This window comes from Hibiscus syriacus, unplaced genomic scaffold (assembly GCF_006381635.1).
Source record: "Hibiscus syriacus cultivar Baekdansim isolate YM2019G1 unplaced genomic scaffold, ASM638163v2 tig00110889_pilon, whole genome shotgun sequence".
NCBI lineage: Eukaryota > Viridiplantae > Streptophyta > Magnoliopsida > Malvales > Malvaceae > Hibiscus > Hibiscus syriacus.
In genome coordinates this window covers 1,167,351-1,194,166 of record NW_024062899.1, presented here as the reverse complement: position 1 = coordinate 1,194,166, position 26,816 = coordinate 1,167,351, and the positions used below count along the sequence as shown (strand labels likewise).

At 34.4% G+C, this 26,816-nt stretch overlaps 3 protein-coding genes across 3 annotated transcripts; 1 reads left to right on the top strand and 2 right to left on the bottom strand.

The window, feature by feature from the left end:
* Window positions 1-9,614: 9,614 nt before the first annotated feature.
* On the top strand, window positions 9,615-11,092 carry LOC120144352 (protein EXORDIUM-like 4). The gene is made up of 2 exons (XM_039158435.1): window positions 9,615-10,155; window positions 10,578-11,092. The coding sequence occupies exons 1-2, from the start codon at window positions 9,639-9,641 to the stop codon at window positions 10,994-10,996; spliced, it is 936 nt and encodes a 311-aa protein (XP_039014366.1). The 5' UTR covers window positions 9,615-9,638; the 3' UTR covers window positions 10,997-11,092.
* A 12,627-nt stretch (window positions 11,093-23,719) lies between these two features.
* On the bottom strand, window positions 23,720-25,233 carry LOC120144391. The gene has a single exon (XM_039158456.1). The coding sequence runs from the start codon at window positions 25,050-25,052 to the stop codon at window positions 23,895-23,897; it is 1,158 nt and encodes a 385-aa protein (XP_039014387.1). The 5' UTR covers window positions 25,053-25,233; the 3' UTR covers window positions 23,720-23,894.
* Window positions 25,234-25,765: 532 nt separating this feature from the next.
* LOC120144379 lies at window positions 25,766-26,344 on the bottom strand. The gene is made up of 2 exons (XM_039158449.1): window positions 25,908-26,344; window positions 25,766-25,772 (listed from the first exon to the last, which is right to left on the bottom strand). Exons 1-2 carry the CDS (start codon window positions 26,342-26,344, stop codon window positions 25,766-25,768), a joined length of 444 nt encoding a protein of 147 aa, XP_039014380.1.
* Between the last annotated feature and the right edge of the window lie 472 nt (window positions 26,345-26,816).

The window sequence follows — 26,816 nt, the reverse complement described above, 5'->3', positions numbered from 1 at the left end:
GTTCGCGCTCATGGTCACAGCGCTGGTGTTGTCACACCAGATTACTGGCTTGTGACTCTGATGAATGCCAAGATCAGACAGTAAAGCTTGAACCCATGTTATGTCAGCAGTTGTGTCTGCTACACTCTTGTATTCAACCTCCATCGTGGACCGAGAGACAGTTCTTTGTTTTTTTTAACACCAAGTAATGAGGCACTTGCCAAGGAATACCTCATATCCAATAATAGATAGCCTATCATCGATGCTGGCACCCCAATCTGCATCAGCAAAGGTAATTATATCTAAGCCATTTCTAGCATATGAGAATAAGAGTCCACAGTTAAGTGTTGCTGATAGATATCGTAATATTCTTTTCACTGCCACAAAGTGAGTTTCTCTTGGTGCATGCATATGTTGGGCAACTTGTCCTACACTGAACGAGATATCAGGTCTTGTGTGGCAAATGTATAATAGAGAGCCCACTATGCTTCTGTATTCGCTGGCATTCTGAATCAATTCACCCTCTTCATGTGAGAGTTTAGGAGATACGACCATGGGTGTAGCACAACTTGCTGCATTTAGCATTCTTGTTTTTTCCAGTAGTTCAAGGATGTATTTTCTTTGACTCAGAACAACTGAGTTGTTGCGATGTTTGACTTCAATACCTAGAAAGAAGCTTAGAACTCCTAGATCCTTTAGTGAGAACCGACTTTGCAGCATTGAAACAACGTGCTCTATAGTACTGGAATTTTGTCATGTAATGACTATATCGTCCACGTAAACTAGAGCATATGTATAGTTGCCATTGTTTTGTTGAATAAACAATGATGAGTCTACTCGGGATACGACAAACCCCATTTATAGCAGGTTTTCCTTAAGTTTGGTATGCCAGTTGCGGGGTGCCTGTCGAAGCCCATAAAGAGCCTTCTTGAGTTTACACACTAGAGGTCAATTGCACTCGTCTTCTTGCTCGAACCCAGGAGGTTGTTGCATGTATACCTCCTCGGACAGATCTCCGTTGAGGAAGACATTATTGATGTCAATATGCCGAAGTTCCCATCCATTCGAGACTACTACAACTAAAACTGTATTAAACGTTGAAAACCGTACTACATGACTGAAGGTGTCCTTGAAGTCCTGGCCTAGAACTTGTGAGAAGCCTTTCGCCACCAAGCGTGCTTTATACCTATTTACTGAGCCATCGGGGTTGTGCTTAACACGAAAGATCCATTTGCATCCTACTACCATTCTGTCTTTGGGAAGTCTGACTAGAGTCCATGTATCATTATTAATTAGAGCTTTATACTCTTCATATACTGCTGCAGCCCAGTAAGGGGACTGTAGAGCAGCATCAATTGTATTGGGAACATCCTCATCATCCATTATACTCGAAAACACCTTGGGCTTGAAAAATCCACATCGACTACGAGTAATCATATGATGGACTCGAGTCTGAGGAGTACTAGTAGATTCAGACACGATGGGAGTATTGTCACCAGACTCAGTAATGTTACCTTGAGTATCATTAGCTGGTACACTGTCAGCATCTGCTCCTTCTCGTCTTCAGAGTTAGACTTGTTGAACACATATTTTGGATCGAAATTCTTCAAATGCATTTCTGGCTAGTGGCTTGGTGAAGCCATCTGCTATTTGATGCATGGCTGGGACGCAGTTGACACTCAGCTGATATGCTGCTACTTTCTCACACACAAAGTGAACATCAAGATTGACATGTTTGGACTGAGCATGGTATACCGGGTTCGCGCTCATGGCCACAACGATGGTGTTGTCACACCAAATTACTGGCTTGTGACTCTGATGAATGCCAAGATCAGACAGTAAAGCTTGAACCCATGTTATGTCAACAGCTGTGTCTGCTACACTCTTGTATTCAGCCTCCATCGTGGACCGAGAGACAGTTCTTTGTTTTTTTGAACACCAAGTAATGAGATACTTGCCAATGAATACCCCATATCCAGTAATAGATCGCCTATCATCGATGCTGGCACCCCAATCTGCATCAGCAAAGACAGTTATATCTAAGCCATTTCCAGCACGTGAGAATGAGAGTCCACAGTTAAGTGTTGCTGATAGATATCACAATATTCTTTTCACTGCCACAAAGTGAGTTTCTCTTGGTGCATGCATATGTTGGGTAACTTGTCCTACACTGAACGAGATATCAGGTCTTGTGTGGCAAATGTATAATAGAGAGCCCACTATGCTTCTGTATTCGCTGGCATTCTGAATCAATTCACCCTCTTAATGAGAGAGTTTAGGAGATACAACCATGGATGTAGCACAGTTTTTCTGCATTTAGCATTCATGTTTTCTCCAATAGTTCAAGGATGTATTTTCTTTGACTCAGAACAACTGAGTTGCTGCGATATTTGACTTCAATACTTAGAAAGAAGCTTAGCACTCCTAGATCCTTTAGTGAGAACCGACTTTGCAGCATTGAAACAACGTGCTCTATAGCACTGGAATTTTGTCCTGTAATGACTATATCTTCCACGTAAACTAGAGCATATGTATAGTTGCCATTGTTTTATTGAATAAACAATGATGAGTCTGTTCGGGATACGATAAACCCCATTTGTAGCAGGTTTTCCTTAAGTTTGGTATGACAGTTGCGGGGTGCCTGTCGAAGCCCATAAAGAGCCTTTTTGAGTTTACACACTAGAGGTCGATTGCACTCGTCTTCTTGCTCGAACCCAGGAGGTTGTTGCATGTACACCTCCTCGGAAAGATCTCCGTTGAGGAAGGCATTATTGATGTCAATATGCCGAAGTTCCCATCCATTCGAGACTGCTACAGCTAAAACTATATTAAACATTGAAAACCGTACTACAGGACTGAAGGTGTCCTTGAAGTCCTGGCCTGGAACTTGTGAGAAGCCTTTCGCCACCAAGCGTGCTTTATACCTATTTACTGAGCCATCGGGGTTGTGCTTAACACGAAAGATCCATTTGCATCCTACTACCATTCTGTCTTTGGGAAGTCTGACTAGAGTCCATGCATCATTATTAATTAGAGCTTTATACTCTTCATGTACTGCTGCAGCCCAGTGAGGGGACTGAAGAGCAGCATCAATTGTATTGGGAACATCCTCATCATCCATTATACTCGAAAACACCTTGGGCTTGAAAAATCCACATCGACTACGAGTAATCATATGATGGACTCGAGTCTGAGGAGTACTAGTAGATTCAGACACGATGGGAGTATTGTCACCAGACTCAGTAATGTTACCTTGAGTATCATTAGCTGGTACACTGTCAGCATCTGCTCCTTCTCGTCTTCAGAGTTAGACTTGTTGAACACATATTTTGGATCGAAATTCTTCAAATGCATTTCTGGCTAGTGGCTTGGTGAAGCCATCTGCTATTTGATGCATGGCTGGGACGCAGTTGACACTCAGCTGATATGCTGCTACTTTCTCACACACAAAGTGAACATCAAGATTGACATGTTTGGACTGAGCATGGTATACCGGGTTCGCGCTCATGGCCACAACGATGGTGTTGTCACACCAAATTACTGGCTTGTGACTCTGATGAATGCCAAGATCAGACAGTAAAGCTTGAACCCATGTTACGTCAGCAGCTGTGCCTGCTACACTCTTGTATTCAGCCTCCATCGTAGACCGAGAGACAGTTCTTTGTTTTTTTGAACACCGAGTAATGAGGCACTTGCCAAGGAATACCCCATATCCAGTAATAGATCGCCTATCATCGATGCTGGCACCCCAATCTGCATCAGCAAAGGCAGTTATATCTAAGCCATTTCCAGCACGTGAGAATGAGAGTCCACAGTTAAGTGTTGCTGATAGATATCGCAATATTCTTTTCACTGCCACAAAGTGAGTTTCTCTCGGTGCATGCATATGTTGGGCAACTTATCCTACACTGAACGAGATATCAGGTCTTGTGTGGCAAATTTATAATAGAGAGCCCACTATGCTTTTGTATTCGCTGGCATTCTGAATCAATTCACCCTCTTCATGAGAGAGTTTAGGAGATACGACCATGGGTGTAGCACAGCTTGCTGCATTTAGTATTCCTGTTTTCTCCAGTAGTTCAAGGATGTATTTTCTTTGACTCAAAACAACTGAGTTGCTGCGATGTTTGACTTCAATACCTAGAAAGAAGCTTAGCACTCCTAGATCCTTTAGTGAGAACCGGCTTTGCAGCATTGAAACAACGTGCTCTATAGCACTGGAATTTTGTCCTGTAATGACTATATCTTCCACGTAAACTAGAGCATATGTATAGTTGCCATTGTTTTATTGAATAAACAATGATGAGTCTGTTCGGGATACGATAAACCCCATTTGTAGCAGGTTTTCCTTAAGTTTGGTATGACAGTTGCGGGGTGCCTGTCGAAGCCCATAAAGAGCCTTTTTGAGTTTACACACTAGAGGTCGATTGCACTCGTCTTCTTGCTCGAACCCAGGAGGTTGTTGCATGTACACCTCCTCGGAAAGATCTCCGTTGAGGAAGGCATTATTGATGTCAATATGCCGAAGTTCCCATCCATTCGAGACTGCTACAGCTAAAACTATATTAAACATTGAAAACCGTACTACAGGACTGAAGGTGTCCTTGAAGTCCTGGCCTGGAACTTGTGAGAAGCCTTTCGCCACCAAGCGTGCTTTATACCTATTTACTGAGCCATCGAGGTTGTGTTTAACACGAAAGAGCCATTTGCATCCTACTACCATTCTGTCTTTGGGAAGTCTGACTAGAGTCCATGCATCATTATTAATTAGAGCTTTATACTCTTCATGTACTGCTGCAGCCCAGTGAGGGGACTGAAGAGCATCATCAATTGTATTGGGAACATCCTCATCATCCTTTCTTTAAAGACTGAAGCTTGTAGTGAATGCTCATAACTGCTGTTGTCGAGCAATTTACAAAGAAGTGAAGGACTGTGTTCCAAACGGCCGTTGTCGTTTCAGCGCCAACGAATTGGGGAAGAAGGTGTGGGCTAATTGTAGACAACAACCAGGATGCTAAGGCACTGTCTTGAACCACAAAATCTTCATATTACTCGTTGATATGAACGGTGCCATCTTCATCAACCACCGTTTCCGGCGAAGTCACAGCAGCTCCGGTAAGCAGTCGTTCCAAGCGGTGACTTCGAATGGTGAGCAGGATCTGTTGCTTCCAAAGGAGGAAATTCATTTCATCTAACACCACATTTACCTTCTCATTGGTAAATGTTTTAGAACCCATAGCGATCTCCATCAGAAACTACTCAGGCAACGGAAACGAAAACCGGTCTTGAGATCCCAAGATCTATGGCGATTGATACCATATTAGAATGAGTAAAGAAAGAAAAGAATTCAGAAAATGTATATTGATAAATCCACAGATTACAAAGCACGAGTTCTGTTTTTATACAGTACAAGTGATCCAGCTTAACAGAAGCTCAACCGTTTTCTAACAGACTAACTTCTCAACAGCTTCCTAACAGCCTAACTTCCTCTGAACGGCTACTGCCAGCATGGCACATTCAACGAGGAACGCATGCTTCATACTGCTAACAACATGTAAAATAGTTTCCTACAAATGCCCATAGAGATTACTAGTGCCATCCAAAACACCAGTAAGGATTAAGGAATAATCGACGACCTACCAGCAACGCCCCGTGTGTAGCTCTCTATCCAAATAACTTAACCCTAGGTAACGTACTCAGTCGCGATAAGGTGAGCCATAACCGAGATGGTGGAAGTGGCGACCAGCTTTGTTTGGAAAGCCAGAGATAACCTGATTTAATCGAATAAGTACCTGAGGAATGCCCATCCCGAATCAAAGTATCAGAATTGATGAGAGCAATTAGACAGTTAAGGATGAAGCTTGAATCTACATCGGAGAAGGCATTGCGGACTAAACTATTGTTCCAATGTGCTTCCCAAAGAATCATGAAATCCCTCTCTTATCGGATTCACTGAGTTATCAATTTATGCAATTGTGAAGTGTATGGGAGAGGTACCCCCATGGATCGTGATGCAAGCGAGCAGAACTATTAATACCCACTAGCATGAAAAAGCCCGACTTGAACTTCTGTATTGCAATCCAAATACTCCGCCATGCAAAGGAGGGACAGTTAGCTAGATTCACAAGAAAAGTGTCACCACTCACCAGAAGAGAAATACCTGGCAGTAAGGAACCGTGAAAGAAGACTTTATGGCTGCCGTAAGTAACGTCATATATACTTAGCAAGCATAGTAAGGTTGAACAAATTGAAACCCCAGTCCCGGTCATCCCCGACCAACAGGGTCCTCAGACCTCCAATAAGAGCGAATTGTTTTCAAAATATCACGTGTGATACCATCCGAAATAAAAAAAAACAGCCCATAACATATGCACGTAGCGTCTGCCCAACTGATTTTATATACACTGCTCGACCCCCATAAGACAATGTGCTTTTTGTCTACCCTCGTACACAAGAGGCGACTTTTTTCACGGAGAAACCTGAACGTATCAGTGTGATTACGCCCAATCACCAATGGCATCCCTAGATAGAACCTCAGCTCATCCGATAATGCTACCCCAAGAAGTGAACTCAACAAATTACGAGTAGCAGTGGGTGTTGAAAGACAACAATAAAGATTGGATTTTGTATAATTGACCTTTTATCCAGAGTTGGTTTCGTATAGGTCTAAAACATCACGTAATCGCTTGAACTCGCCAGGCGAAATGCAAAGGAATAGTTGACAATCATCGGTATAAAATAGATGACTCACTGGTGGACTATTCCAACAAACTCGAATTCTCCAAATACGCCCAGCTTGATATTCAGAATGTAGTGAAGAGTACAATCCCTGAGCGCAAAGAATAAACAAGAATGTGGATAATGGATCGCCCCTGGCGAAGACCCCGTTGCGGCTGAAAAACAACCGTTAGATTGCCATTAACCCGTATTTGATACGAAACTGACATAACACAAGACATGATGAGATTCACCTAGGTCTCAACAAAACCAAGCCGAAGTAAAGATACCATGTAGGTACGACCACTCAACTCTATCATATGCTTTCTCCATATCCAATTTCAAAGTTGTTCCTCTAGGTGTACCAGATGAACTTGCTTTTAAATAGTGAATAGTTCATGGGCAAGAATAACATTATCTGAAATCAATCGACCCATAATAAAAGCGCCCTGTTTATCATCAATGCAAGTAGGTCGATTAACCAAGACCTTAACAACTATCTTGTAAATAACAGTGTAAAGAGCAACCGACCGGAATTGATGTATTCACTTCGGTTCCGAGCATTTTGGGATGGGCACGAGCACCATACGATTAACCTCGGACATAGGCACTCGACCATGCAGTAAGTCCAGGTAGATAGAGATGACATCATCCCTGATAATAGGCCAAAACTTACTGTAAAAGCACCCTGGTAGTCCATCAATTCTCGGAGTCCTGTTCTCCAGTATAGTCAGCAATAAGAGCAGCATTCGTAACATCTGTGACAACGGGTGCAACTGGGAGCAAAATACCTTCCGAAGTAGCAGGGGTTGTAGTCTTATATAAAAATAGCTAACTGACTTTCTGTGAATATCCGCAATGTCGTTTACCCAAATACCACTCACAGTAAACAATCCATCAATTCAAATTTTCTTTCATCTGCTTGTAGTCCGTGAGTGAAAATAAGTAGTGTTTTTATCTCCATTAGCAAGCCATCGGAAGCAAGATCGTTGTCGCCAGTACTGTTCATATCGCGGCAATCGCGTATAAAGTTCTTGCTTACTCTGAGCAAAGGAACACAACTGAGTGTCATTCACTGGACGTTGAAGCAAGGTATTGATCCTGTTACGTTGCCATTCATATAGTGGCGCCTACCGTTTCCACTTTTGTGAGAGTAGAACAGTCATTAATTTTTTGGCTTAAACTAAAAAATTACTTAAACTATACTTTCTTTTGCTTTAAGTACTTAAACTATATTTTGGACAAAATAAGTTCTTAAACTATTATATGTAACCACTTTAGGTACCTCAACTATGTTTTGGTCAAAATAAGTCCCTAAACTATACTTATTTTTGCTTCAAACCCCTAAAATATTTTTTGGTAAAAATAAGTACCTAATTTTGTGTGACATGTCAATATCTTATTGGTTGAAAATAATTTTCTAACTGAAAAAATATAAAGACTTAAAATAATTAAATATAATAGTTTAACTACCTAGTTTGACCAAAAAAAAATCTTGGTGCCTAAAATAAAAAACAGCATAGTTTTAGTACTTATTTTTACTTTAAGCCTTGACATTTTGAGTAAATTTATACTTTAGTAACTCAATTTTTGGTACGAGTCATCTTTTTAAGTTTTTTCTTTCTTTCTATTGTACATGTTGGTGTTATATAAATTCCTTATTGGTTGGGTATTTTTCTTGGACAAAAGCCTCTTTGCAACAATGATAAATGAGAATGCAACAATTTAAGCAGAAAATATTCCTTTATTTTACTGAAATACAAAAGCACTGAAGAGTTTGTGTCCAATAACACCAAGAGAATGAGGAATTAATCCTAATAAATTATAAAAAAAATATAAAAATATTTACTCACAATAAAAAGTTTAATGACCCAAATATAAAATTTATTAATAATTAATGATTAAAAGGTAAATAAAAAATTAACGCTTACACATTTAACAATAAAGTGACTTAATTGTTTTTAATATGATGATCCAATTTTGAAATTAATCATGATATAACAACTTGTGATGTAATCTATTGAAGAAATATATATTATATTTCATTTTTTTATTATGATTCTTTGAATAATTTGAATATTTTATATTTCAGACTACAAAACCCAACTTCAATTTTCATTTGGATCGCAAATATTAAATAAATTGAATTACTCTTAGATATTAAAAATTTGAGTATTAATAATTTTAGGGTATTTAAACGTTTATTGTCAAATAGTTAAGAATCTTTAAAATAAATACTATCACATGTAACATTCTATATTAATAAAAAATTATAAATAATAAATTAAGTCACGGTTACTAAAACTGTTAAATAATTATAATAAATAATTAAAATTGACACTTTTAAATTTTTTTTGCATATCATCTTTAAATAATATTTAATTAATAATTTAATTAATTTTTTATAGAATTTATAAAAAAAAATAGTTGTATATTACTTAGACAAAGAGTGAGAAAATTTTGGTAAAATTATTAAAGTTATTTAACGATATTAATATAAATATAAAGTTAATTTATTTAATTAATTAATTAAAGATTTGTGATCTAAATGGAAGTTAAAATTAAGTTTCATGATTTAAAAAATAGATTATTCGATTGATTAATTTAATTTTAACAAATCAACCGGTTAAAATTAGGAAGGATGTTAATATGATTAATTCAAATTTATAAATTTCAAAAGTGTATAATATCGATGTCAATTAAATTAGTATTTAAATACGAAATTTTAAATTTATCTCTATTTTTTATTGAAATGAAATTAGTTTTTAAGAAAGATTTTTCCCATATCTATAAAAACTCAAAATTAAACTTTAACCATTCTTAAAATAGATTTGATTTGACTTCCTAAATTAGCATAATCTTTACCTTTAAATTTGACATAATCTCGTCCGTTAGCAACTAATTTCTGGGCTCGTCCCAATTCCAATAACAAATTTGCAACAATGATAATTTACCTCTTTTTGCTTCTTTCGTTGATTCCATGTATCAGCAATGGAATCAGCTTCGACCCCTTCACAGATAAAACAGAAATCACCTATCACGGCGGCCCAATCCTCACCGGAAAGGTGAATTTAATGCTTATTTGGTACGGCGATGAAAATGACAATGTCCACAAGAATCTGATAAGGAATTTCGTCAAATCGTTGAACAAAGAAAGGAAATCCGCCACAAAAAAGGGTCAGCCTCAAGTTAAGACATGGTGGAAAGTGGTTGAAAGCTACCAATCCTTACTCCCGGGAGCGAAGTCCGGAGAACCGCCGGATATCAAGGTGGTGGCGGAGAAACAGAAGAGTACTAATCCCAAATATGGGAAAGTCTTGACCCAGCAAATAATTATTCCAAATCTCATCGAAGCTGTCACTCATGGAGATACTGGCCTCCTCCCCGTCATCATTGCCGCCAGGGATGTCACCGTCCAAGGACTTTGCGCCGGAAAATGTGCCGATAAGGGCGTTCTCGGTAAGTTCTCGGTCAAAGTATCGTACACGGTCGTAAACTACATTTTGATTTATATGTTACAACTTACAATCTCGTCGAATCTTTTGATGATATCACGTGAGAGGGAACACAATTTAATTCAATTCTAAAAAATTAATATTTTTATTAAATTAAATTGATTACAATCCAGTATTTATTTTAAAAAATTTCATCTAATTAAAATGAACAATCAATTTTATATCTTTTATGAAAATACAAAAAATATACATGCATATTGTATGTAATTATAAAAAAAATTATTTAAATTAAAATTAATTAATACCATGCCATTTTAAAATTCTATAATTAAATTTAAATTCAAATTAATTTTAAAAAATAAAATTTAAATGATAAAATATGATCCATAACTCATTTAGTATTTTCTATTCGATTCGATCGAGTAGAGAACAACCAATCATACATCGTGGTTGGAAATCCTGAAACGGAGTGTCCCGGAGCATGCGGATGGCCTTTCTTCGAGGCTGACAGTGGCCCAAAAGGACCGGTACTAAAACCACCAAATCAAAACATGGCAGGCGATGCAATGGTAGCTGCCTTCGCCGGAGCATTGGTTGATACGGTTCTCAGTCCCAAAAATTCTGGCTTTTTCGGCGGAAATGAGTTCGAACCGTTCGGACCCGCTACGGTTTGCAGAGGCATTTTCGGTGAAGACGCCGCCCCGGGACACCCCGGGAAGGTCCTTACCGATTCCAAAGAGGGCGGGAACTACAATGCCATTGGAAACGAAGGGAAGAGATTCCTGGTTCCGGCCATTTGGAACCCTAAAACTAAATCTTGTTGGACTCCCATGATGAAAGAATGAGCTGCTGATTAAACAAGGCGATTCGATTTCTTCATCTAACCCGGTCTGTTATTTGAATTATTTCACATTAAAAAAAATTGTACTTTTACCCAATAATATATCGTGTTGCAAATTTAACATCTCATTAATCATAAATTTGTTTTATTGTGGCTATCTTTTGGCCAAGGGTGTTAAATTATTATTATTTAAAATTTTTATTGTATCTTTTTTAACGATTAAATTTTTATTTTTGATAAATCAATTTAGTAATACATTAATGAACGGCTAAATCAGCGTCAATTTAATATGATTATCGTTCTATTGCAATATGATAGAAAATAAAAACTTAAAATTAGAAAATGCAATAAAAATTAAGCAAAAAGGTACGTACTTTTGTATCCTAAAACTTAACGTGATTGATTGTTTCTTCGTTCATCATTATAATATTAATGTATTCACGGTATTAATATAATAATCTATGGTAGTTGGTATCGTGGATGATGATGCAACAAATGAGTTAAATTGTTTTTTATTCGGGTTCGAGAGTAAAATTGATTTTTTTTTAAATATCAAGGGCTTATTTAATATTTTTAAAAAATATTTGAATTTTTAAATTTTAATTTAAACTATACAAAAATAGTAAAAAATAAATATTAAAAAATTAAAAAATTAAAAAATTAAATTACTAAAAAATAAAAATATATATACTAACGAAAGTGATTGGAAATTGTTATTGTTAAATGATTCATTCAATTTAGAGACGAATTATAATGTGAATTTTATTTTATTTAGCAGTATTATTATATTGTTATGTTTATACAGTCAATTTTAATGTGAGTTTTATTTTATTTTATTTTATAGAGACATTTTTCTATTGCATGAAAAATAAAAAATAAATAAATATTAGGGATAATAAAAAAAATCTCAAACGCATGGATCCATATTTAGTGAATTTTATTTTCCTCTATCATGTTATATTCACTAAAATGTTCTTCTTTTTAATTGTATAATTATTTTTAATATTTTTTAATTATATATTTTAGGGTTAACTACATGGATGGTAACTTATCTTTGTGTTTTGGTCACTGATTTCAAAAAAACATAAGATATGGTCATTTTTGTTTTTATTTAATTAAGATATGGTCACTTTTGATTTTATTTAATTAAGATGTGTTCACCCCGAGTTAACTGCCGTTAACAACAATTAAATATTTTTGATATAATCACATATTTGGTCCATGTTATTTACATATTCTCTCAATTTAGTCATACTTTTAATAAATTAAAATAAATTTAATCCTCTAATCAAATGATGCCACAAGTAATGCAGTAAGGTTGTTCAAAAATACCCGACTTGATTGAGCTGACACGTCGACTCGCTGACCCATTTAAAAGATATTGGGTATTTATAATAAAAATACTAATTTTTCACGTCGGGTACCCGGTCGGGTTTCTGGGTCGAGCATGGGTCATAAAATATTGGTTAATCAGGTACCCTCCAACCCGATACCTGATTTATTATATACTTTTTATGTTTCATTTTTATTTTATATTAAATTTTTATTCATAATCCTCAAATTATTTCACTCTAACATTTGAAAATCTTAATTTCTTAAAATTTGACACCATAACGCTAAATACTTAATTTCTTACAATTTTTCACATTAACGTTCTAAATTATTTTTTTAAATAATTATTTTAACTTCAAAACATTTGAAATTTAATTACATTTCTTTATTTTAAATTTTAATAAATTTTATTTCAATTATGTAATTTGAATTTTTAAAATTTATGTGTGGATTATATATATTATAAACTTTTAAATTTAAAATTTTATAATTTTTTATATAATTTTTTTTAAAAATAATATAATTTAAAGGAAAATAAAAAAATTATGAATCGGGTACCAGTGACCCGAATTATATATAATAATTTTTATATATTAACTTAAAATATTTTTATATCAACTTATTAAATATATTTTATTATTAATTTAATTTAAAAATATTTTATTTTCATTTTCATTTAAAAATATATAATTTATTAAAATTATGACTAAATTGAGAGAATATATAAATAACATGGACCAAATATGTGAATATATCAAAATATTTAATTGTTGTCAACGGCAATTAGCTCGGGATGACCATTCTTAATTAAATAAAAACAAAAGTGATCATATCTTATGTTTTTTTTTAAACCAGTGACCAAAAGTTGACAAAACACAAAGCTAATTTACCATCCATGTAGTCAACCCTATATTTTATGGTAATTTATATATAAATTTAGTCCATCTATCATGTCATCAACCACATTACAAGCTACTGTGTATTGCCTGTCATATTAGCATTGTGAAGTGACACGTCAGTACTATAACGGTCAACAATGGAAATCGTTGGTCAAAGGGTCACATTAGATATGTTTTCTAAATTTTAGGGTCACATTAGGTATAAAAAAACGAAGGCCACATTGATTTTTTTTAAAGTACGAGGGTCTCACATACCCTTTTGCCTAAAAATTAAAATAATTAAATTTGATTAAATTCATTTTCTCTTATTTCATTATGGCTTTTTTATATATAAATATAGAGTGAATATTTGGTATTATAAGTTCAAAGACCTCACAATAAACGTTTATACCTTTGTATACGTGATACTCGAACCTAAAATTTCAAGGGATAACAATAAATCCCTTAACCATTAAGATTTCTTGATTGATGCTCATTATTATGGTTGTTGATGTCATGGAATAGGGATGATACTAGATCAATTCTTTTTGAAAATATTTTTAAGATTTTGAAGATGGACATATCGTTAATCATGGAATAAGATATTTACTTTTTAAAGAAAAAATTATTAAAATAAATGAATTCAATTAAAAATATATGTAATTTTAATTTATGTGATTACATATATTTCATATAATTTTTAAAATATAATTTTTAAAAAATTCATACATCTAACATAAAATCTTAGATTAATTTCAGAGTAAATCGACATCAGAGAAATCAATACTTTGTATTCCCATTGCAAGAGATCTTTCAATACAGAAAATATATTTTACTATAAAACTAAATTTGACTCAACCCTAGATGCTGATCCAGATTGGGATTTACGAAACCACTTCAGTACTTACAGAAGATTAGTTTGCAAGAAGAGGCTGCTCAATATTATATAAATATATAACGTGTTATTTACTGAATTTTTTTAAAGACGTTACGACTGAGATATTTAAAATGATAATTTTTGTAATATTGGACATATGAATTGATAGAATTATAGTTTAGACATCTAAAAAAATATAATTTGAGCACTCGTTTATATTAGGGCTTGTATCAAATGATTTTTTTGGTTAATCTCGTTATTAATAAATTAGTTCAATTTTAATTTAATACATAATTTAAAAATATATAAAATAAGTTACAAACACATGAAAAATTTAAATGTGATATTTTTTTTGGATAAGCAAATTTTATTAATATCCAAAGTAGAAAGATACATCAAAACGTCCCAATTGGGTTTAAAAATCTACTTACAACAAAAGATCATTCTATACCCTAATGATTACATAAATTTACATTAGCAAAGTCAGTTCTATTGATGCTTCTATCACTGAGTTTGATTCAAACATAGTCCTTGATGGTCTTGAGAACTTGATCAGTTGATCTTGTTTCTCTTTTGAAGATTCGACGATTCCTTTCATCCCAGATCGAGTATATGTAAGCTGTCCAAGAAAGTTTCAGAATGGTGGATAGAAGAGATTTACCTTTCCATTGCTGAGAAGCCCAACGAATTCTTGAATCCCAAGTGTTATGGGTGTTGTACATATTAGTGAGGCTCATGATAGAGTTCCATAGAGAAGTAGCAAAAGAGCAATCAACAAACAAGTGGTTTATTGTTTCAGTCGATTCATGACATATTATACATGAATCATTTAAAACAATACCAATTCTAGATAGTTTGTCCCTAGTAGGAAGACGATCCATAATAGTCATCCAAGAAATAATACTCAATTTCAGAATGTGAAGTGGAAACCATATAACTTTGTGCCACGGTACCTTTGCTTTATGGACTCTGATTTCCTCCCATAGATCTTTTGTCTTCGAAATTCCATTGCTTAGAATAGGAAGTGCTTCGCTTCGAAGTTTAATAAGTTTCCTGAAGCACCGGCTATAAGAAGAGCTTTGATTTATATCATTGAAATTATTGCATTTAATCACATAGGAATGAATCCAGGCAACCCACAAAGATCCCGTTCCTGCAAGAATTTTTCGAATAAGATGAACCATGCAGGTTTTATTCCAAGTTTTGAGAATTTTAAGCCAAGACCACATTCGGATTTGGGGCAGCATAAATTCTCCCAACTGATTATAGCTCCTGTAGCAGCCGTATCTGATCCTTTCCAAAGGAATCTAGAACAGAGTTGGTCCAGTCGATTAAGGATTTTCTGCGGAAGTAAAAGCTGCCTACTCCGGTAGTTAACGACACTGTGTATGACAGTTTTAATAAGCTCAAGTCTACCTGCATAACTCAATAATTTCCCAGACCAATGATGAAGCCTTTGTTTGATATTTTCAATAAGAGGCAGACAATCTTTAGCAGTTAACTTTCTAGTAACAAGAGGAACACCAAGGTATCTAACAGGAAGGAAACATGGTTCGAATCCTGTAGCAGATTTGATGTTTTCCAGATTTCGAGATGAGATAACAGCAGAAAACAATTATGTCTTGCAAATGTTTAGCTTTAAACCAGACATATCATAGAAGTGATTAAGGAAAGTCATGACACCAACAATTGACTCAAGATTTTCTTTGTAAAAAATTAAGAGATCATCTGCAACGGATAGGTGAGTAATTGCACTTAGGGTGGTATCCGAATATTCCTCTGGTAGCAGCAATGTTAAGTAAATTTGAAAGAATATTCATTGCAAGTACAAATAGGATTGGTGATAAAGGGTCACCTTGTCTTATGCCTCTTTGACCCTTAAAATAGCCTATCAGACTCCCATTAAAGGAGATGGAATACCTAGCTTCCCTGAAATAAGCTTCCTTGAAACAAGCTTCAATCCACTTAATAAATATGAGGGGCATCCCTATTGCATGAAGAACAGAAGAAAGAAAGTCCCAGTGAAGGGAATCAAAGGCTTTTTGGAGGTCAATTTTTAGGGCATGTCTAGGGGAAATATTATTTCTACCATAACCTTTCACCAATTCTTGAGCGAGGAGAATGTTGTCAATTATAGATCTATCTTTCACAAAAGTTGTTTGATTTAGTGATATAAGATCAGGTAGCGGAAGATTCAGTCTTTTGACAAGAATTTTAGTGATAGTTTTATACACCACAGAACAACAGTAAATAGGTCTATAGTCTTTGATTTTACTAGGGTTTGGAATTTTTGGAATCAAAGCTATTATTGTGGAGTTGAAAGTAGGGCTTATGTGAGCCTCTTTAAAGAAATATTTAATAGCATTGATAACATCATCTCCTACCACATTCCAGGATTTTTTAAAAAAACAAAAGGGTCACATTGACTTTTCAAACTTTGACTCTTGACAAAATTCAAAGAAAATTTAAACATTTCATTAAAGTAAAAGCGGTTTAGTTACATAAATTGACCACAATACCCAAAATCAATCAGAGCATAACTAATTCAACCAATTAGTACATGCCAACTATACTCAAAATAACCAAAACATTTAAATTCTCTATTTTCTGGTCTGAAATTTTTGTAAGAGAGGTGCTGACCTGTCTTACTCTTCTTCGTTTCTCTTCTAGCTTCTGTAACCTACGTGTGAAACAATCACACGCTAAGTCTATGACTTAGTGAGGCATAAAAACTTATAATGCACTTTATAACATATATCAATACATGCATGTTATGTTCTATCATGCTATACCAAATTACATGATTCCCTCATATCATGAAAAATCATATCAGATTAATTACAATAAATAAATACATACACATAACTCATCATTAACAGTTTATCATGTAATCACATACTTTTATGCTTAACATTTTCAATCAAACACTCTACACACACAACATCCTATTATTTCTATAACATTTATCATATCACTAACATATATTTGTTTATATCTCTTGATTAGCCCATGTACATATGTGAGAACTATAGATATGTGAGTTTATGGAGGTTGTGCACTAATGTTGTCATCACAGCTCATATAACTGCACTGAAGTGCCACATAGAATTGCACCGTAGTGCCATGTAATAATGTCCATAAGGACCACATATCATTCCTTAAGAATTATATACATATACTAGGGATCAAGTATGTGTCTCACCAGACTTCACACATGTTCCAAAGAATACATATATGTCCCGAAGGACCACATATCATTCCTTAAGAATCATATACATATGCCAAGGATCAAGTATGTGTCTCACCAGACTTCACACATGTTCCAAAGAATACATATATGTCCCGAAGGACCACATATCATTCCTTAAGAATCATATACATATGCCAAGGATCAAGTATGTGTCTCACCAGACTTCACACATGTTCCAAAGAATACATATATGTCCCGAAAAACCACATATCATTCCTTAAGAATCATATACATATGCCAAGGATCAAGTATGTGTCTCACCAGACTTCACACATGTTCCAAAGAATACATATATGTCCCGAAGGACCACATAGACCCTCGACTCTTGGCATGCCAACTATACCCCTAGCTCTCATGACACATAACATGGGCATTGTCATTTATATCATTTCATATTCACACATGCATATTAATTATCTTTTATCACATGTCTGATCTCTTATAATCATGTAATCACATAGCTCATGTCATTTCTTGTAAAATCACATATATCATGTAATCCATATAACTTATACACTTCCTCATATGTTCACATGGTTCACATCACATGAATCATATATTTTCATATAGTTTATATTTTATTCTGTTATATTCCATACATGTAATACATATCAGGCATGGTTACACAACTCCTTTCGATATAACTTGCATGTACCTATATTCTTTTCATATACTCACATAGTCATATAGTATAATATTTCATATAACCTCATGAATCAACTCACATGGATACATACTCAAATACTCATAGTTACATATCACTTAAATTATTCATATTTACCTAATCCATGGTCATATAGCTTCTATCACCAATTCACTTATCTAATCTCTTATTCTCATATGTTCATATTTATCATATAACACATAAGTTTTATTGCATATTTATATCTCATTCCTACATCACTAATTCATAATATAATTTACATCATATCATCTACCTTATTCTGTATTTCTTAGTATGCACTTACATTACCTAACCTACATTATACTTATAAACCTGAATATATTACTTCTATTATTTCTTTTATATACAATTTAATCTATTTACTTAATTCAATTACGTACAACTTCTATAATCATTTCATATCACTCCATAGCTTCTATTATACAACTAATGTATCATAATTTTATTTAAGCATATGAATCTTTCTCCTTTATCTTATCTTATATGCTCATAGTATCACTGAAGTTCAAGTCTCCTAGTTAATATATTATTTATGTAACCTTTGCTTACTTAATTCATATCTTTTCTCATAAACTCACTTTTACCATATTCTCATATTATTACTTAAATTATCTCATAACATGTATTCACGTAGTAATATTTCATTTTTATATCAAAGATCTTATCACATAACTTATCTTTTATATTCATATAATTTATTATCATATCATATGGTTTATATCATCATAACATATCACACATTCACATTCACATCAACCATATAATACATATATACAATACATATCAACACGTATAAATCGTACACATATACTTCTATTTATGAATTCATGCATTTTACTATGGAAAATAAACTTGTCGCAAGTCTTATTTCCATTTAACATCATATAATACTAATATGCACTCACCTGGCCTCACTAGTCCATTCCAATCTCTTATCTTCCCTTTTTATCGATCTTACTTGTCAATGATTCCGGAACTCGTTTAGGCTCTGAATCTACATAATTATACATTTTAAGACAATTATTAGATACCTACACATTGTAATTTGATACTAGCAACTTAAACGAACTTATTAAACCAATATTTACAATTTTCCTTTAGGGGAAATCGGTTCCCTCCTGTGGGGGTATCGGTTCCCCTCTGGCATTCTGGAATTCCATGTTCGTTTGAGGGGGTATCGATTCCCCTTGAATGGTATCGATTCCCCTAGCCCAGAAATCCTATTTTGAGCTCAAAATTCACTTCATTTCAACTTAAACCTTCATATTTTACTTCCTTTAATATTCCTAACTTCCATACACATATTTAAACTCATTTCTATTCCATAATCACTTCATTAAACCCAAAATTCCATCATTTACATGGCATTCAAGAATCACACTAAATTTTCAATGTGTTCTAATTCCAATTCTAACACTTCATACTTCTTAATTAGATTGATGACAAGTCAAATTCATCCATAAAACTTCAACAACCATACCATATCAAAATTCCATCTTAAAACTCATATTACAAATTCCTTCTTAATTCCTTTATCTTATTGTTTAAATCCCATATAAGCTTTCCTTAAGCTTATTTAATACCCAAAGAATCAAAATCCACTTAATATTTACAGTAATTAACTATAAAAACCCAATTTACCCATTGTAGCTAAGCCCCATGTGAAGAAGAGAAAGCAAGAAGAAGAAAGCTTCCAGATAGCTCTCTTCTCACGTTTTTTTCACTCTTATAAAAGAAAAAAAATATCTTTTAAAGGAAAAAGACCATAATACCCTTAATTTCCTTTAATAATTACTAAATAACCTTCATCATATATTTCCAATAATCATTGAATTATTTCATTCTTCTACTTTAGTCACCAAATTTTGAAACTTTTCAATTTAGTCACTAACCCGATATTGCGGATGTTACAATAACCGTCAGGGCCAGAAGCTTTGTCGTTTCCTTGACTGAATAAAGCCTCTTTAATCTCATCTGTAGTGACATTTTTTATAAGATCAGATGCAGTGTCACTGGGTAAGTTAACATGGAGCATATTTTTCAAATAGAAATGATCATTTTTTTGAACTTTAGGATCTGTAGTACCTAAATGGTGTTTGAAAAAATCAATGATTTCAGAGGTTATAGCATCATAAGAATCAAGCCTTTTACCATCATTGTTAACAAGAACTCTGATGGTATCTCTCTTGTTTTTTGAAGTAATGGCATAGTGGAAAAGTTTAGTGCATTTATCACCATCTTTAATCCACTGTATTTTGAATTTCTGCTTAAGGAACATATGCTCATAGTCCTCTAAATCCTTCAGCTCCTTTTGAGAAATCAGTTCTTTATCAATAGAGGAGGTGCCTTTAAGAGTTTCAATTTGAATATGATCCAGTTCAGCCTTTTTTTGTTTAACCCTAGCGAAAATGTTACTGAAATGATCATGGTTTAGATTCTGTAAACAAGGTTTAAGACGTTTGAGCTTAGTAAATAATTTCTGCATAGGGTTACCATGGGAAGGCTGAAGCGAAGACTGTTGAACAACTTCAAGGAAGCTTGAGTGGGTAGATCAGAAGTTGAAAATTTTAAAAGGTTTGGGTTTGTTAATATAAATCTGTTTGTTGACCCATACAAGACCCATACAATGCTTTGAAGGCCCAGGGGCAGTGAATTCAACAAAAGAGTTCTGAAAAGTGGTAGCCCAAAGAGAATTGATGAGAACTCTATCAAGTTTCCTTGTTAGGTAAGATTCTCTTTATTTGTTGCTCCAAGTGAAAGTTGGACCAAAAAACGGATGATCTTGTAAGGAAAGATCTTGAGTAATAGTTTAAAAATCAATCATATCAGGAGAAAAGTAATGACCTAGGAGATCAAAGTATGAACTTTCTTTGGAATCAAGAAAAGTATTGAAATTCCCTCCTAGGATCTAAGGAAGTGAGCTAAACTTATGATCAATGTCTTTAAGGGTTTGCCAAAAAATTCTACGAGTAGGACCATAGTTGCTGCCATAGATAGCAGTGATGATGAAATGAGAGTCATTATAAGAGCAATTAACAATGATACTTTGGGCAGAAGAGTGACGAAAGAAATATCAATTTCTTTCTTCCAAAGGAACCAAATTCTTCCGTTTGGAGCGAACCCGTAGTTAGTAAAGGCATTCCAGCTCGCAAAAGTAGATTTTAGAATTTTATTAGAGTTTTCAGCTTTAACACGGGTTTCTAACAAGCATAAGACATCAACATTGAAAAGATTAGCTCTGTTGAGGACTTTTTTTGTTTTGTTTTTGAGGATTGTTAAATCCTCTGATATTCCAAAAGCAGATAATCATTGTGGAATGGGAACAGTTTGGTTCTCTAAAACTAAATTTGAGGCACTAGAAAACTTGGAGATTTGCTCTTTTTTTATTTTAATTCTTTGATCAGTTTTGCAACTCCAGTAGCAGCAAGTCTTTGTTTTTTATTTGAACCTCGTTTAAGGAAGAGCTCTCATCAACAGTGTTTAGGATATCAAATCTGTTTGATGTGCCTCTCGACACAGTTTTAGCATTAATTTTAATCGGTCTACCTCTGCCTCGTTTAAGAGGAGCAAGAGTTCCATTTTCTTCGTTATTTGCTATGTGAGATAGGGTTGATTTTTCACCTTTAACAGGAACATCACTGGGAGGTGAATTTTGATCATTGGTATTTCCAACAGATGTTTGAAACTCAGAAAACTCACCGTTATTTGACAGATCCAGATTGGAAGAAGGGATTGGGTTTAAATCTTTTACTGTTTCCAGTTTATTAGTAATATTATTAGCACTAGAAGAAGAAGGTTCAAACGTTGTGTTCTGTGGTTCTTCTATTGCTATAGTAGTTTTAGAAACAGAGATTTCATTTGAGATAATCTTTTTTTCTCTATATTTTTTAGGTTTGAGGATCAAGTGAAGGATTGGCTTTACATCCTTTTTCTGAATGTCCAAAGGTTTTACATTTAGCACATCTAGGAGGGTACCAAGGTACTTCAACGTAAATAGTAGTGAAAAGGCCATTAGCAAACTTCTACTGTTTCTGGAATTTCTTCCTTTGGACCAACCTCTATACAGACTTTAGCAAAATTTAGTCTAGTTTTATTAGCTGTAAAAGAGTCCATAGTCAATGGTATTCCTAAGGCACTAGCAATGTAGCTCAAACCTTCTTTAGAGAAAAGTTCTAAAGGAACATTAAACAAGTTGACCCAAATAGGTAGACGAGATAAATCAAACGCAAGTTTCTTCAAGTTTGGTTCCCATTTTCTAAGAATTAAAGGCTTATTAAGAACATGCCATGGGCCATTTTCCAGAACCCAGTCACGAGCATTAACAGAGTTCAAATTGAAAACGTACATGTTATTTCCGACGAGACTTACCTGAACCCTAACCCCTTTTGAAGGCTGGTTCCAAAGGTTCTCGATGATACCTTGCAGACGGTTGAAATTTGGAGCAGCACCTAGTATCTGACCAACGAGGGAAGATTTCCATTCGGCTGAGCCAGCCTCCAAAACTTCATGAGGGGGTTGAACAATAGGGACTTTCTCAGTTGATTTTGGGGGGAAATACGATAAATTTTACCCCGCTTGACATCCAAAGAGTTTACGCCAATCCATAGGGAAATTCGATCGGGGAGAAGAATGCCCCGTAGGAAAGCTTTTGATGATCGAAAGAACGTCGGTGACGCTATGCGACGAGGAAACTAAGTTTCGTTAGTCCTGCACATATAGATATAAATTGTGGGATAGATAGATTTGTGTATTAAAAATGTTTTATGCTAATGAGTATTGATACAAGTGGTTTAAGTGGTTGAGATTCAGAAATTTAAGCTTGTAAGGCCAAGTTCGAATCCTATCACCTCACTCTTAGTGGGCAATTTATAAATTATTATGTAAATTCCAATTGAGTCTTATGTATGTCCTGGCCCTTGACTGAGGGAGTCAGCCTTGACCTAAAATTTTGTTTTACCAAACAATAATAATAATAAAATAAAAATATTTTATACTACTAAAATCCAATATTGACTGTCTGATATGAATAATGACATAATCCAATTACACTGTATAAAACTATTTTAATTTTACATTTTTTTCAAGACAATTGGATAAGAGAAATTAAAAAGTGACATTAATAATAAAAAATGAGAAGATATTCATTGGAAAAAAAATGAGTTAATCTCAACATTTAATTTCTCTCAATCTAACGATCCTAAAAAGGTGTAAAACTAAAAGAGTTTTATACGATGTAAATGGATCCTAACCCATATATATTGTAAAACTAAAAGTTTTACACATTTTTAAGATCATTAGATTAAGAAAAATCAAATGCTGAGATTAACTCATTGTTTTTTTCTAGTGAATATCTTCATATTTCCTTCTCATTTCTTACTGTTAATTTCATCCTTTAATTTCTTCTCATCCAACGATCCTAAGAAGTAGTAAAACTTTTTAGTACACTATGTAATTGGATTCTATCCCTATATATATATATATCCAGGTTTATTTTTTTTCATGTATTTGAAAGGTCTTCAAAGAGTGAAACACATAACTGATATTGACATGCAAATCCAAACAATATAGTAAGCAAAAGCAACACATCTCATTCAAGGCAAGAAGATTAATACTATGAAGAGATTAGAGAACATTGATGCATATCATTATGCAAAACTTCAGTTCATCAAAATTTGAAGGCATACAAACTACAAAGCACGTGTGATGGTTAATCAATTCACTGAATGATTAATAGCCGAAAAAAGTTTAACCAATCATACAACAATTCTAAACAAAGAAGACCAAAACTTACATAAAAACATGATGGACAGTCGCATTTGTTCGGTGTTTTTACGATGGGCAGTCACATTTGTTCGGTTTTAGCATCTACAATCTTGGTATCTAATCTGAAATTGCTTGTTTCTCCACATATAACTTCAAAAGAAAAGGATCCTGAAAAGGGGTCACAAATCTCCGGAGGAACTGTTTTTCAGTATTCACCAACAAAGTACAAAAAGAGTATTCCTCGATCAGACCTCTGGATAACAGAGCCTTAAGAACCAAACACCTAGGGATAATTCTCTTCTCCAAGCTATAGGAAAGAACAACTGGATGGTCTGCAATACGAGAAGATTTCCAGCCCATTGTGTTGACAAAGAAATCCATATTCGCAGTGATCTTGTGCTCGGAAAAGATCATACACCTCGGATACTTCTCAAAAGCAGAAATAACATCTTCATCAGACCATCCCCATTGCTTAAAAACATTAAATTTCCTTTCCCATGTCGATTTGCTAATCTGAATCAAAGCTTGAAGTGCTATAAGGAAATATTGCTTTAAAGGATCAAAACCCAATTTCTCAACTCCTTCAGCTGTTGTTCTGAATTTTTCAGGATTCACAGCAAAGATTCTTGGGTGAACAATAAGTTTATTCACAAGCATCGATTCAGGCACCCCTTTCTCTCGCAAAAAGGAAATGTTCCGAGCCATGATGAACAAATTGCGTGTAAGAATGCTTGAACAGTTCTTGTAAGCTAGGAAAACCTTATAATCACTACATTGAGTTAAATCCTTGAAGAAATTGAAACCGGGGACAATTCTGTTATCCAAATCACATTCTAAAGCATGGGGGTTTGAAGATAAGATCATGTTAAGCTCAGAACTTGAAATAGTTTTAGAGCGAAAGAATTGGAATTTAGGAACAAAGGTTTTATCAGGATTTGCCAAAAGCAATCTGGGTCTTCTCCTAATGAGGTTTCTGATTTGGGATTGTGAAAAGCCATGGTTCTTGAAGAAGCAGATAACCGAGTCAGGCCTTTCGGAGGATTCAAAGTGTATTCTTTTGGAAACTGATAACGCGGATTCTGGAGAGAACCCACAAGAATTTATAAGGTAAGAAACTGTAAATGGGCGTTCATTGCTTGGAATCTTTGAAATGAATCTAACAGATAACGAACTTACTGCACAGTTTTGAATAAAACTGAGATAGAGGGGTGCTGGTGAAATCCTTGTGATTCCACCTCTAATAGAGATTAGTGTTTTGCAGAAATAATAAAACATGGTTCAATTATCAAAACCCAGAATTTTTAATTTCGAACAAATACACAGAGTGAAATTGAAAACCAGAGTGATAAGAAAATAATGTAATATTCAACTTAACTCGTAATCATCTTGGCCGGCTCGGCTGCCGCTCATTTGAATCATTTTCTTCGTTTTCACTTTTCAGTGTATACCTACGGGTTCTAATGCTTCAACTAGTCGGGGCGGCCAACTGGGTGGAATCCTAAACCTATACGAGTTTTTACGGAAAACTATATTAAATGTCACTAAGTTCGGAATGTTTATGTTTTCATCACTCAAGTTTTAAATTTTATGTAACGGTCACAGAACATTATCAATTATATATATATTTTTTATTATTTTACTCTTATTCTTCATTAATTTTTTATTTTTATAATATAAACTATAAATACTTATTATATATTTTAATTTATATTATTTTTTTGAGAAACCTTAATCTATATTATAAATATATTTTATAATAATTTATAACTTGTATTATAATTAATATGTTTTCATAAAATAAATATAATTAATTTTTTATTACAATTTAGTTTAAATATTATTTTTTCAATAATATCGTGATTTTATAATCTGATACAATTGTAAGGTGTTGGATTTTTCTTCTCAAGCATAAACAAATCTTGGTTGATACATGAACTTTTTCTTCTTTTTTTTACAAGTAAATTTCGTTCCAAATTCTAAAGAATGCATTAACAACTGCAACAACAAACCAGTCAATAACACCTCATACAAAACCAAGAATTAGAACAAGCCAACCAATGGCAAACAAACAAAGACACACAACTAAGAAAAACAACCAAATAAAGCAACTCCCTAGGTCCCTACACTAACCCCCAATCTTCACAAAGCTGTAAATTCACCCCATCCTGCTTAAAGAAGTAGCCAAACAATCTTGAGCACACGATATCCTTGATCTTCCCATACACCACCTCCAAAGATCTCTCAACTCCCCTAAAAATTATGAAATTACGTTCCTCCCAAATAAAGTACAGGAAGTTGGTCCAAGCAATCTTCAAGATGCAAACAATTAGAAAGTTACCTCTTAAGTTACAGATCAACCAAGTGAGGTTATCCTCCCAACCCCGCAGCCTACAAGGGAGCCTGCAAGCCTGCAACACAACATCCCACACTCGACAAGCATAAGGACAATCACCAAAGATATGATTTCGAGATTTCTCATCCAAGCCACACAATACACATCCTCTGTCCATCCCAATGCTCATACGAGCTAGCCTATCTCTCGTAGGAAGTCTATCAATAATGGCCATCAGGGACACAATAGAAAGTTTAGGAACATGCCAAGAAAACCAAATTAACTTATGCCATTTAACTTTCTACTTCTTGTCTCTAATACTCTCCCAAATCCACCTACACTTCACCTTTTTTCAGTCCACCACTCTAGTAAACAGACCTGCAACCTCTTCTCTCGACTTAATCAATTTCTTCAAAACCCAACTATGAAACAGTTTACACTCTGTCGACCAATAATCATGACCTTTTAGAGCATAAGTCTTGATCCAAGCCACCCACAAAGAGCCCTCATCAGCAAGAATGTTTTTAATGAGCAACTACAAGACCAAATCTGCCCCCAACTCACTCTCACTCCCTTAGCCGAAGTATCACGATTCTCATGCATAATTGCTCAATCCTTCTAATCACAGTCTTAGGAAGGGCCAGCTGCTTGCACCAAAAATTGGAAATACTAAATAGCACGACCTTGATAAGCTACATCCTCCCCTC